The 12,039-nt window shown below is 42.8% G+C and overlaps 1 protein-coding gene across 18 annotated transcripts in view; it reads right to left on the reverse strand.

Annotated features, from left to right (window-relative positions):
* Window positions 1-12,039, reverse strand: part of Tenm3 (teneurin transmembrane protein 3) — a 1,282,613-nt gene that overhangs the window by 190,412 nt on the left and 1,080,162 nt on the right. For all 18 annotated transcript variants that reach the window (XM_031339793.1, XM_031339799.1, XM_031339798.1 and 15 more), the window contains one exon: window positions 774-1,011. In XM_031339793.1, the coding sequence (XP_031195653.1) occupies window positions 774-1,011 (238 nt within the window). The remainder of the gene's footprint in view (window positions 1-773; window positions 1,012-12,039) is intronic.

Below are 12,039 nucleotides of genomic sequence, written 5' to 3' on the forward strand. Positions count from 1 at the left end.
TGATTACAACCAGAGAACAGAATTTTTAGGGGTATGGATTCTGCTTCCTATAAGGGAAGAATTTCCCAATGGAAATTAGGAGTCTATGACATCTCTACCCAGACCTCATTGGTCGTGGGCTCTGTATCATGGGAAAGGGGCATTTCTTTAAGGGTCCCACAGACCTATGAGTATCTTGGAAAATAATGCAGGAATGAAGCTTAAAGAGTAAGCCTGCTCCCCCTCCCATTGCAAGAAAATGAATGACGAGGTCATTCTTAAGTGTTGTACTTGGGGAAGGAGCACTATGAGTTTAGGAACCATGGGTGACATCTAGGCGGAGGAAGTCTAGAACCAGTCAGCTGTTCACAAGATCACTGAGTCAAGGTGCATGGAACTAACAGCCAGTGTTTATAACCCTTCCATTCCCACCTGCCCGATCAGTGAGGGTATGGGAGAAAATAGCAGTTGAGAATTGTTTCACAGAGGTGACAGTCTCACCTCTTATAAGGAACAAAATGTGTGAAAAGATGAAAAAGCTCACTGATTCAGCATCTATGAAATTTCCAGCAATCTGGAACTCATCTTTAAAAAGGGTAAAACACTGGGGGGGGTGGATATAATTATGATACATTTCTGTTAGTGAGAAAAAGCATTGGACTAGTTTATTTTTGAATTTTGGAGGCATTGAAATGTGCCCCGTAGACAATCGTAGTAGCAGACACCCTGCCCTGCCTGTGCACCAAGTGGTCTTAATGATCGAATGATGTGAGAGCTTCGATTGAAGGTATTACCTGCTTTCCAGTGGTACATTACTGCCAAGGACCCAGCTGTCCTGCAGCTGGACGGACTCGGGTGTGGTTTGCAGCTCGGCGGGCAAAGCAGCCGGCGGGGCCGGACTCTGGTTCCTTCTATTGGTCAGGGAGTTTCTGTTGAGGGAAGTGATGGACGGGTGATGCTGAGCAGGGTGCTGCTTATGGGAAGGCGGCAAAGGCTGCAGGGTGGGTTGCCCTTGGTTGTTTGCAGGTTGCTCTGCGGAAGAAGAGAAACAAAGGGAAACTCATTATACATTTCTGTGTGTGCGTATGTGCATACGCACTGCCACTTTCCTTGCAGAGCTGCTGCAGATAAATTAGAATTAAAAAACTGCACAGAAACCCACAACCTAACGCATTTGCATATTATTCTATTAAGGGATTGCTCGGTGACATTCTCAAAGACCAAGTTTACCCTTGATACGCAAAGTTCTAATTAATATACAACAGATGGCAAAATTGCTTTTGGTTTTAATTTGTTTCAGTTTTTTTTTTTTCATCTGGCTTTATTAACACCTACAGAAAACATCAACTGACAGCTCCCCTAATGTGCCTTTAGATTTCAGCTTTTTTTTTTTTATTTTACTTTATTTTTTCTTTCTTCCTTTCTTCTTTCTTTTTTTTTTAAACAAACCAAGCCTGAAATTAAATGGGTGATTTTGGTAGAACACAAAGGTTTTCGAAATGCATATAATCCCTGTAATTATTTAATGGAGTTTTTTTAAGCTTTATTTAACAGCAATAAATTATTACGAGCTAAACAGCAGTAGACTGCTCTAGTTTAGTGCGTCTCAAACAAGGCGGCGCCGTGCTATGATCCACTAATAGGTGCTAAGCATTCTGTAGCAGGAGGTCACTCTGTGAAGCAGATGTTGTTTCGTGGATACTTAACAGACTGAATCACATCTGATTACAACGTCAGAAGACTCATATACTTAATGACCGTTACATCCATTAGAACACACGCAGAACAGATTTTCCAATTTCACAGTGTGCAGTAGAACCAGAGAGAGTTTTTTGGAGTGAAGTCGTAGGTGACCAGAGCAACTCCTGCCATTGCAGCTGTGGCACAAAAATTTTGTTCCAAACCAGGATCATAAGGGGCTCAATGATTTCAAAATATTGCACTGTAACTGTGGAAAAGTTCTCCAGGGCTAGTAAGTCATCTGCAAGGTATCACAAGTCCGTGTGACATCTAAGATCTCCTTTGTATGACTTGGCTCTGGATATGTATAGTACTGCATTGACACAGTGTTGTGCCAGAAAGGTGATGCCTTCGTTTAATGTCAAACATCCAGTAGATGCTCATTTTTTTATTAAATATAGTTCAAAATGCAACATAATTTTAAAGCATCTTATTAAATCGTGCTATTAAAATAAACACCTATATTAGAGGAGAATAGGGAATGGAATGACTATCTTTCATAGACCGTGAGGTCCAGCAGTGATTATTAAGGTAAATAATACAGTCACATACTGTAATTCTGGTTGCATGAAATGAATACATGATGGATAATAGGGTGACTATCTTATCAAACCTCCTTAGTAGAGAAGCAATAAAATAGTTCCTCCTACATCATATAACATCAAGGGTTATTATGTTTTTCTAACGGTGTCTAATAGTTCCCATCAAGTAACTTAATGACCAACAACCTCTTAGTCTTGAAATGAAAAGCGCAGCCGATACCTTGAATATATGAAAAGTGAGCAGAATTCCTTGTACAAGCTCTAGCTCTGAAGCTCCCCACACTAGAAACCTGAAAAAAAGAAATCTTCCCTGATTCAATGCCTCGCGAAAAGGACAAATGAAGGTCTAAGTCTCACTTCAAATGTGATGAACTTGCGAAGGACTAGCAGGGCTAAAATGGTACCAAGTTGAAGCTCGCTCACAACACAAAGCTTTAACAGTTTAAACCCCACGCAAGAGTCATTATTCAGGCCTCGTGTAATTAATTAGGGCTGTCTTCCTCAGCACCAGCGCACATGATGAGATTTGCCACAGAAAGCTGGGAGGCACCTTTAGAAAGCTGCGCAGAGTGTGGCAAGGCAAGCGGCAGCTGGGAGGGGCATGGGATGGAAACAGAGAGAGGCAGGACTACTTCAAAGGCAGGCAAAGGTGACAAGACTTGGCCTAGGTGGCACGAGGGACCAGCCGACTCTGTGTCTTTTAACTTGGTACCATCCAAGAATTGTGTTGCCCTTCACGCAAGTTTTGTAACAGAAGCTACTTTTGTGTCGGAGGGAAACAGAGGCATCTAAAAATTGGAATACCAGAGCTATTCCTTTGTGAGGCATCACGATAGAGTTTTGTAACGCGTGGTCTCAGGACGACCCTAAGGATTCGGTAAAACCTACTCAATTGCCTGCTACTCCTACATTTGGCCATTTATTCCACAAACATACAACTAAGCTCTGTGTTACAGGGATGTGAGGGGTCAGTGCCAAGTGAACTCACAAATCAAAATGTAACCAATGTGATGATTTGTATAGGCTCAGCTCAGGGAGTGGCATGATTAGGTGTGGCTCTGTTAGAGTGGGTGTGGCCTTGCTGAAGTAGGTGTGTCTCTGCGTGTGGGCTTTAAGACCCTCATCCTAGCTGCCTAGAAGTGAGTATTCTGCTAGCAGCCTTCAGATGAAGATGTAGAACTCTCAGCTCCTCTCGCACTATGCCTATCTGGATGCTGCCATGCTCCCACCTTGATGATAATGGACTGAACCCCTAAACCTGTAAGCCAGCCCCAGTTAAATGTTGTCTTTTATAAAACTTGCCTTAGTCATGATCTCTGTTCACAGCAGTAAAACATTAAGACAACCACTATGGGAAACTCCCATTTAAGGTTTCAGAAACGTACTGCTGGGAACTTTCCTGGGTCCAGTTGTTCAATTTATAAGCATTTACTAAAGACTTTAACCCGTCATCATGCGAAACACCAGTACTTCCTGTGGCTATGCAGCTACTTTAGTAATACAATGACTATGTTGGCTCACTGTCAAGAGATCTACCAGGCAAGGAGGTCCAGATGGTGAAGGCCCTGATCTCTACAAAGTTCGATGGAAGAGTCTGAGTGGGATAGCCAAGTCTAAATTCTACAGCATCTCATGGACAGAAACAATAGCCACGGACTCAGTATTCACAGCAGTTCTCAAGATTTGGGCCTTGGAACACAGCTGGAGATCATGTTTCTCTCCGCCAATCTCTGAGATGTGGAGTAAGCATATAAATCTTATCAAAAGGAAATAAAGCTAAACGCAGCTAGAAAACACGACAGAATAAAAGAACAGAGGCACGAAAGATAAAGATAGATCTAGGGCTACATAGCTCTCTACATTTTTAAAGTGGCATAAAAATCTGGCTGTCAATATTCCAGCTTCCAACACAAAGAATGAATACGATCAGTTATACGACCTAGAGTATTTTTCAAAAACAATATGTTGGCCTGAGACAAATATAAGTATGACTCATACTGAGAACAGAGATATTTCTGTTTAGAGTCTGTATATAAAGAACCACTGAATGTTCAGGGGAAACATTTAGGTCCAAAGTTCAAAAATGGACATAAAGTAACAGAGAGCAGTGTCTAGACTTGGGGATTATTAAAATGTGTGAGAATCTAACTCAGGTGGGTAGATCTTCCTAAGAACAATGCAGCTTGCAAACCCAGCCTTTGGGTCTGAGGGGAGGACAAGCTTTGCTCAGACTTGTGAAAAGGCTTTGGATACAAGGATTTGGGACAAACACAGAGACACAGACTGAGGGTGCCTCTGTGGTTTTGAAAGATTCCGAATGGCTTCCTAGTGCCTATAAAGCATAAAAACAACCTCAGAATGAATGTGGTATTTGATCATAGAAAGCCCAAAACAGAGCTGGAGAGATGGCTCAGCAGTTAAGAGCATGTACTTTTCTCTCCAAGGACCTGTGGTCAGCTGCCAGCATGTGTGCTTGATGACTGGACCCCTCTAGCTTCATGGGTCCCTTAACTCACATGCACTGCCCCCTCTCACCCACTCACATAATTTTAAAATGCTATAAATACTTCTTTAAGAAGGAAAGGAAGAAAGAGAGAAAGAAAGAGCAAGCCTGCCCTGGGGCTGGAGAGATAGCTGAGCGGTTCAGAGCTCTGGCTGCTCTTCCAGATGACCCAAATTTGATTCCCAGCATTTTTTACGATGGCTCACGACCACTCCTAACTCCAGATCCAAAGGATGTAACACCCTCTGCCGGCCTCTGTGGACACCAAGCATGCAAGTGGTACACAGACGTACATGCATGCTAAACAAATAAAATAGAATTAAAATGAAAATGAAAGACCCAAACCACCTACCCACCCACCCACCCAACCAAAACCAAAACAAACAAACAAACAAACAAAGGTAAAGCCCAGCATATATTTGGCAAACTTTCTCTCAGACATCCTCTCCATGCCTCTTTGCTCAGAGTTAACAGGATTTTTTTTTTTTTTAGTATGCTAAAATAGTGTCCTTCCTTTTCTACACACAAATACCACTTGCCTCAACCTCTAAGAGAGGTGATGCTCCTGACTTTCCTAGGTGGAGACCACTTATCTCATCTCTGACTCTCCTTAGAACGTTATCTCTCTCCTTTGTACCATGGTTAATTCTACAGGTCCTGGGACCCCTTTAGCTTCTTTAACTCAACTTTGAGCTCATGCTAACCCCACAGATGGGTACCTTGGTCGACCCCAACTCAAACACACTTCTTCTGGCAGCAGATGGAAACAAACACAGACCCCCCTAACTGGACAATGTGCAGAGTGAGAGACCTTGGGACATTCAGTTCTAACTGGGTTATCTCCATCGGAAGACGGTAGGATCCAGAGGGGATGGATGGACGACACAGGGTCTTTCATAGGAGTTAAGGTACACATGAACTCACAGGGACGGTGACAGCACACATATGGCCTGCACAGGTTCAATAGAGAGGAGGTCAACGGGGCTGACAGGAGGAAGTGGGCTCAATGTGCCACCCCTAAGAAGCTCTAGCAATTGGTACGTGCTAGGAAAGAGAAAACTCAGTTTTCTTCAGTGGAGTGTCACTGGTGTAGATACCACACTCCCACAGGCCCCCTGCCTAGGCGTAGCTGTCCAACACAGAACAGACTCCATGCAATTTGTTTGTTTTATTTTGCTTTGATTGCTTTTGTACTTTTGATTTTTTTGGTTTTGTGGGTTTTTTCTTTTGTTTTTTGTTTTTGTTTGTTTTGGAGAAAAAGAGAATGCAAGACAGATAAGTAATATAAAGTAGAGTGGGTAAGGAGGAGGGGAGGAATTGTGGGAGGGTGAAAACATGATCCAAATGTATCATATGGAAAAAATATTAAGAATATTAATTGGATATACATTGTGAGGAATTATATTAGAAAGCATCAAACTTAGATAAAGCAGAGTTTCCCCACACTGTTTTTAATTGAAAAGCGATTTGTCAAGATGTCTAGCTTCCCAGCTAATGCCGAGGTCCTGAAAAAGCACACACTGCAATATGGTTCTCTTAGGACATCATGACACCATCCCAAGGGACTGTACTGTAAAGACTCTTTAAAAATGTCACTGATTTAATGACATGGGGGAAGGGGTAGCACCAATGCATTGGGCTCTGAGATGGCCCCACGAGCTCAAACCTTCACAGCTTGAGCTGTCTTCCGGTACCAAATCACAGCAACAAGAGAAGAGTAGAAACACCTTGTTTTTATAAATTAAAAAAAAAAACTATTATTAAATTGAGAATAAATAAAAATTATCAAATAAAATTGAGACAATAGTTTCCATTTAAAAAAAAATTTCATACAATATATTTTGATCATCTCACTGGGGCAGAGAGCAACATCACTCGTTCTAAATACTGGTTTTTACTTACATGGTTTATAATCGGATTGATTGTTTTGAGATTTAAAATCCATCCTGGGAAGCTTATGTCTTATATATTGTTCTAAGCTACAAAGATGAGACTATATATAAAGTATTGTATCATTAAAAGGTCTGGTTTATCAAATACATGTTTCCTTATATTTTTAAGGCTTATTATAAATGCTTCCAAATAAATAAATGTGTGTGTGCATATGTGTATATAACTGTCTTTTGGAAAGTAACCTATTTAAAACTAGTCTCTGCTTAAAAAGATAGACTATCCGGCTTCAGGTGTTACATAAACACTTCACCAGTGCCAAGTCTTGATTCTATCTTCTTTCTTTCCTTCCTCATGGTTAGACTGCTCTTACAACTTCCACGAGAACCCAACAACTGCTTGCTTTTATTTATTAGTCACCTGAAATTAATGGCAGATGCTTTTTAAAACTCAGATTTTACTAAACATGGAAGCTAGACAGGAGAGACCCTGGTCACTTTGCTCCATCCTTGGCAATCAAGGGATGTTTGCTAACAGTGTCACTTAAGGCCATCTGCCTCTATGTTAAATCTATTTGACAAAAAACAAAACAAAACAAAACAAAAAACCAATCAACTGGGTGTTTAATTTTTTTTTTTCATGGAATATGTTCTTCAATGTTAACTGCTCTGAGTACCATCTAAGGACCTAAGAGTCAGGGCCTGATGCAACAGTCAGTGTGAGAGGTAACTGTTACAGAGACTGAGGAAGAAACCGGCCCTTAAGGGGAAGATGAAACACTATGAGGGAAAGCCAAGAGAGAAAGAACCTTGTCAGCCCTGAATGCTGTTGTCAGAACAAGTAACATCGCAAAGACAAGTGTGTCTGAAGGGAAGCTTTGCTTCAACAAGTAAAGTAACAAAACAAAACAAAACTCCTCATACAAATGTCATAGGGAACACAGGGAACTCAAACTCTTGCCCTTTCTACTAAAGGACTTGGATCTTGAGGCCTGAAGTTACACCAAATGACTTCCCCCCACTCCCCATTTTACATTCTACCAAGGAAATAAAAAAGAACACCAAATGCCTGGACATACCTAGGCTTATTTCCTCATACAGATTAACTTTTTTTGACTGAGCCTTGCTATGCTGCCCAGACTGGCTTCAAATTCATGGGCTCACACAATCCCCTTCCCTCTGCCTCCAGAGAAACTGGGGTTGTTGGGGCACACCTTCACACACCTAGCTGAAGTGTGCAGGTGGGGTGTGTGTGTGTGTGTGTGTGACTGAAGTGCTGGTGGCATGCCACCGTGCTGTGTGCAATTCCGTTGCAACTCCTCCGTGGTTTACAGGAGGAGGCTGTGGTGCTCTGGGGGGCAGAGTGGAAATGGACTTTTGGGTGTGAAAGCTGGAGAGAAAATAATACCTGAGGGGAGGTGAAATCCCTTTGTCAGAGTGACTGTGCCAGCAAGTGGAAGGTGAGTGAGGGATTCTCAGAGAGGAGAAGGGGGGAGGGGGGCTGACACCTGCCTTGAGCAGGTGTGCACAGGTGGGAAACGTCACCACAGTCCCCACAACTGCTTCGTCCCAACTCCCTCCTTCACCACCCTCTTCTCTTCTTTCCCAGGATGTCTGTGGCAGGCTTGGCTGGCAGGCGTCCCCAGGGAAGACATACCCTTGTTTGAAGGAAGCTAAATACTGTGCTGCTTTAGAATACAGCCATGCTGCCTTTGAAGAAAGTGTGCTGGTAAATGCAGAAGAAAGAGAGGGAACAAGGCAGGAAGTAGAGAGAGAGAGAGAAAGAGAGGGGGGCTCAGGAGAGAAGGCAGAGGCAGGGAGGGTACTCAGAGTGTGAGGATGAAAGAACAGAAACATTCTCTCCTCTATTTTTTTGTTTGTTTGTTTAGGATGGGTTCTTAGGTAGCCCAGGATAGCCTTAAACTCTCTATACAACAGATGACCTTAAACTACCAATCTTGCTTTGACTTCCAGGGACTCACAAGCCTATGGCACCACACCAGATTTTATGCTCTTTGATGTTGATGTTGCAAATCAAACCCAGGACCCAGGGCTTCGTATACTCTTGGGGGACATGCCAACCAACTGAGCTATACTCCTAGCCCGAGAAACTTTTTTTTTTTTCAAAAGTGTCCTAGTGGATATAGGCTATGTATAATCCACTAAGCCAGCAACTGAGTCACCACATGCACCTATGGTCAGCTCTCTAAGCGTGGCCACTCCGATGCTGCTCTCATCAGTACGAGTGCTTGTGGGGAAGGGTTGGAAAAAAACTCATTCTCATTTCATGTTCCTGTTTGATCACCTTTCCCAACTGTTCAAGATAAACAAGCCTTTTCACTTGGGATTCACCTCCCTCTTAAAATAGGTCAAAGCACAGAAGGGCCCTCTGCTTTTCTGCAGTTTAAGACTATACCAATCTCAGCTCCCAGGAGCAGGGCTTCCTAGTGTACAAAATCAAGAGGGATGACTCGGCTCTGCTCTGTCTTCCAAGGGCCGTGTGCAGAAGTCTGAACTTCCATTCAGTAAACGTTCAGAGATAGAAACCGACTTCCATGACAGTAGAAATAGTAAATTCTAAATAAAACGAACGTTTCCTTTGTCCCAGCAATATCCTGTAGATTACAGGTAACTCCCTACCTCTTCACTAAGGAGAAAAAAAAAAAAACAAAAAAACCAAACAACAGTTAGCAACAGTCTTCCTTGTAAATGAGGCAGGACTGTGAGTCAGAGAATTCAGGTTTAAAGCCAGGCCACAGACTCAGCAGAGGCCACATCAAAGCAAGAATCAACAGTCAGAAGTTATCTTTTTTTTCTCCTTGCACTTGCCCTAAAATATGGTATTAATAAGATAATCGCCCAAAATGGCACAGTGCACATCTGCAAAGACAGATACCACCTCGCTCAGAGAATCAGTTTCACACAAACCTGGCCCTCTACTTAGCATTTAATCTCAGAGTCTCAGAGAGGCCAAGTGTCTGTGAACGCTCTGTTGAAATGCCTCTGCAAACCCCCTCACTCAAATACAGCACTGTTTGAAGTTTTTCACACTTGAAGTTCACATCAGACAGCTACACACTTAAATGAAAATCAAAGGTACTTTAAGAACTCCAAGATCTTCCCGTAAATACACAATATGGGTTTTGTCTCCATCAACCATATGACTGATGGAAGAATAACTTATATATGGAGAGATTTGACTATGCAAATCTCTTAATGACACATAATAAGCTGCCCAAAGACTTACCCTGACAAGGAATATGTCACTTGAGTGTGCAGAGATGAGCTGATTTTCTACATTTCTGGGATGATCCGTAGCTCTTTACTTTTTGTGGGGGAAGTTCACTGTATGTGGTAATACCCAGGGCGCAGGGCACCGTGAGATGTACTGAGTACTTTTAGGGATGCATGTATTCAGCACGTCTTTTGAGCTCATCCAGTGTGCCCGGCTGTGTTCTAGGCAAAGGGCAGCTGATCATCTCAGCCCCACAGCTGACCCTGCCCTTTGCTTTAGCTTAGCATCACTGAACCCAGAAGAAAGGATGAGGTGGAGCAGAGAGGGCAGAGGTAGCACTGAGAACATCTGAGCTGCCACTGCACCTTCCTGAGGCGTGGGAGTCTCTGGAACATTCTTAATGTACATGGAAGAGACCAGGGTAATGCCTCGATTGTGCCAGAGACCCTAGGCAATGCCTCGACACTTGCTGTGGTCTATTTTCAAAGGGTAGACTATGAAGAATTCCTAAGGTTGTCTGAATCGTTCAAGGACTGAAGATTTGGAACACGGGAAGTAGACATTATGAAAAAGGCAACGAGGGATTTTGGCTGGGAGAAATGCAGCCATCAGAACTAAATCCTCATTGGATGGTTTATCAAGTGTACAATAAATAACGGCAGAGAGTACCTATCGGTTGGAAGACAGACCTAGGAAAATCACGCATACAGTGGTAGAATGATAAAGAATGCTTCCCTGGGAAAGATTAGTCAAAGACAGAAAAACAGGGAAAGTGCAATGTGCGCCCAGTAGGAATTCCAGGAGGACAGGAGAGGCCTTGCCTTGGATTTCCGCAGCCTTCTCTAAAGTTACAAATACCACTCTTAGATCTGCAATGTTCTCCAGAATACAGACTCCTCCTTCGCATGCCATATGACTCTCTCCGTTTTTTCTTATTTGTTCCTGGAGAACAGCACAGGAGGCTATATTTTATTTACAATGCATTATAATGTCTCATGACTGCCATCAACTTTTTTGCCTTAATGTTCTGTTGCTGTGAGGAGACACCATGGTCACAGCAACTCCTGTAAGAGAAAATATTTAATTGGGGCTGCCTTACAGTTTCAGAGGTTCAGTTTGTTATCATCACGGTGGGAAGCGTGGCAGCATCCAGGCAGACATGTTGCTGGAGCAGTAGCTGACAGTTCTACATCTGGACCAGCAAGCAGCAGGAGGAGAGACACAGTGAGCCTGGCTCGGGCTTTCAATGCTCTCCGAGATCCCAGGAGAGGCTTCAGTAAATGGGAGAGGCTTTGGTAACTGTGGGTCTTGGCAAATTGGAACGCTTATTCCAGATACTTAAAATATTCACTCTTATACTTTTGTTGCTCTAGAGCCACTTTTGAACCCAATAGTATAATAATTAGGGTTCTCTAGAGTAACAGAAATGTATGGAATAAATCTCTCTATATATAGAAAGGGGACTTTCCAGAGAATGTCACACAGACTGAGGTCCAGTTAATCTAACAATGGCTGCCTATGAACTGAAGATCAGAGAGACCACAAGGCTGGATGTCTCAGCTGGTTGTCAGTATATACAGGAATCCTGAAGAAGTGGGCTCTAGTGCCAGTGAAGAAATGGACTTGCCAGCAAGGGTGAGAACACACAGGCAAAAGAGAAGGCTGTTTTCTTCCATGCCCTTATTTATATAGACTACCACCAGATGGAGTGGGCCATATTAAAAAGTGGATCTTCGCACCTCGAAGTTCCAGATAAGAAGTGGGATTTCCCACTTTAAAGGATTTAATTAAGCAAACTCCCTCACAGGTGTGCTCGGCATGTGGGTTTTAGTTAATTCCTTATGTGGTCAAGTTGACAACCAAGAAGAGACATCACAAGTTCACCTCTTATCAACCCAACAATCATATCTCCTTATGTCATGCTTAATTTTCAAATAAAAACAATTGCAACCTCAAGGCCCACCCCTAGTGACACCTTCCTCCAATAAGGCCATGCCTCTTAATCCTTATAATCTTTTAAAACAGCACTCCTCCTGGTGGCTAATCATTCAGATGTATGAGCCTGTGGGAGACCACTCTTGTTCAAACCACCACACTTCTCTTTGATGGATCTTATTCTGGCTTCACTGACTGGAACTCAAATACAGTTCA

This window comes from Mastomys coucha, unplaced genomic scaffold (assembly GCF_008632895.1).
Source record: "Mastomys coucha isolate ucsf_1 unplaced genomic scaffold, UCSF_Mcou_1 pScaffold22, whole genome shotgun sequence".
NCBI lineage: Eukaryota > Metazoa > Chordata > Mammalia > Rodentia > Muridae > Mastomys > Mastomys coucha.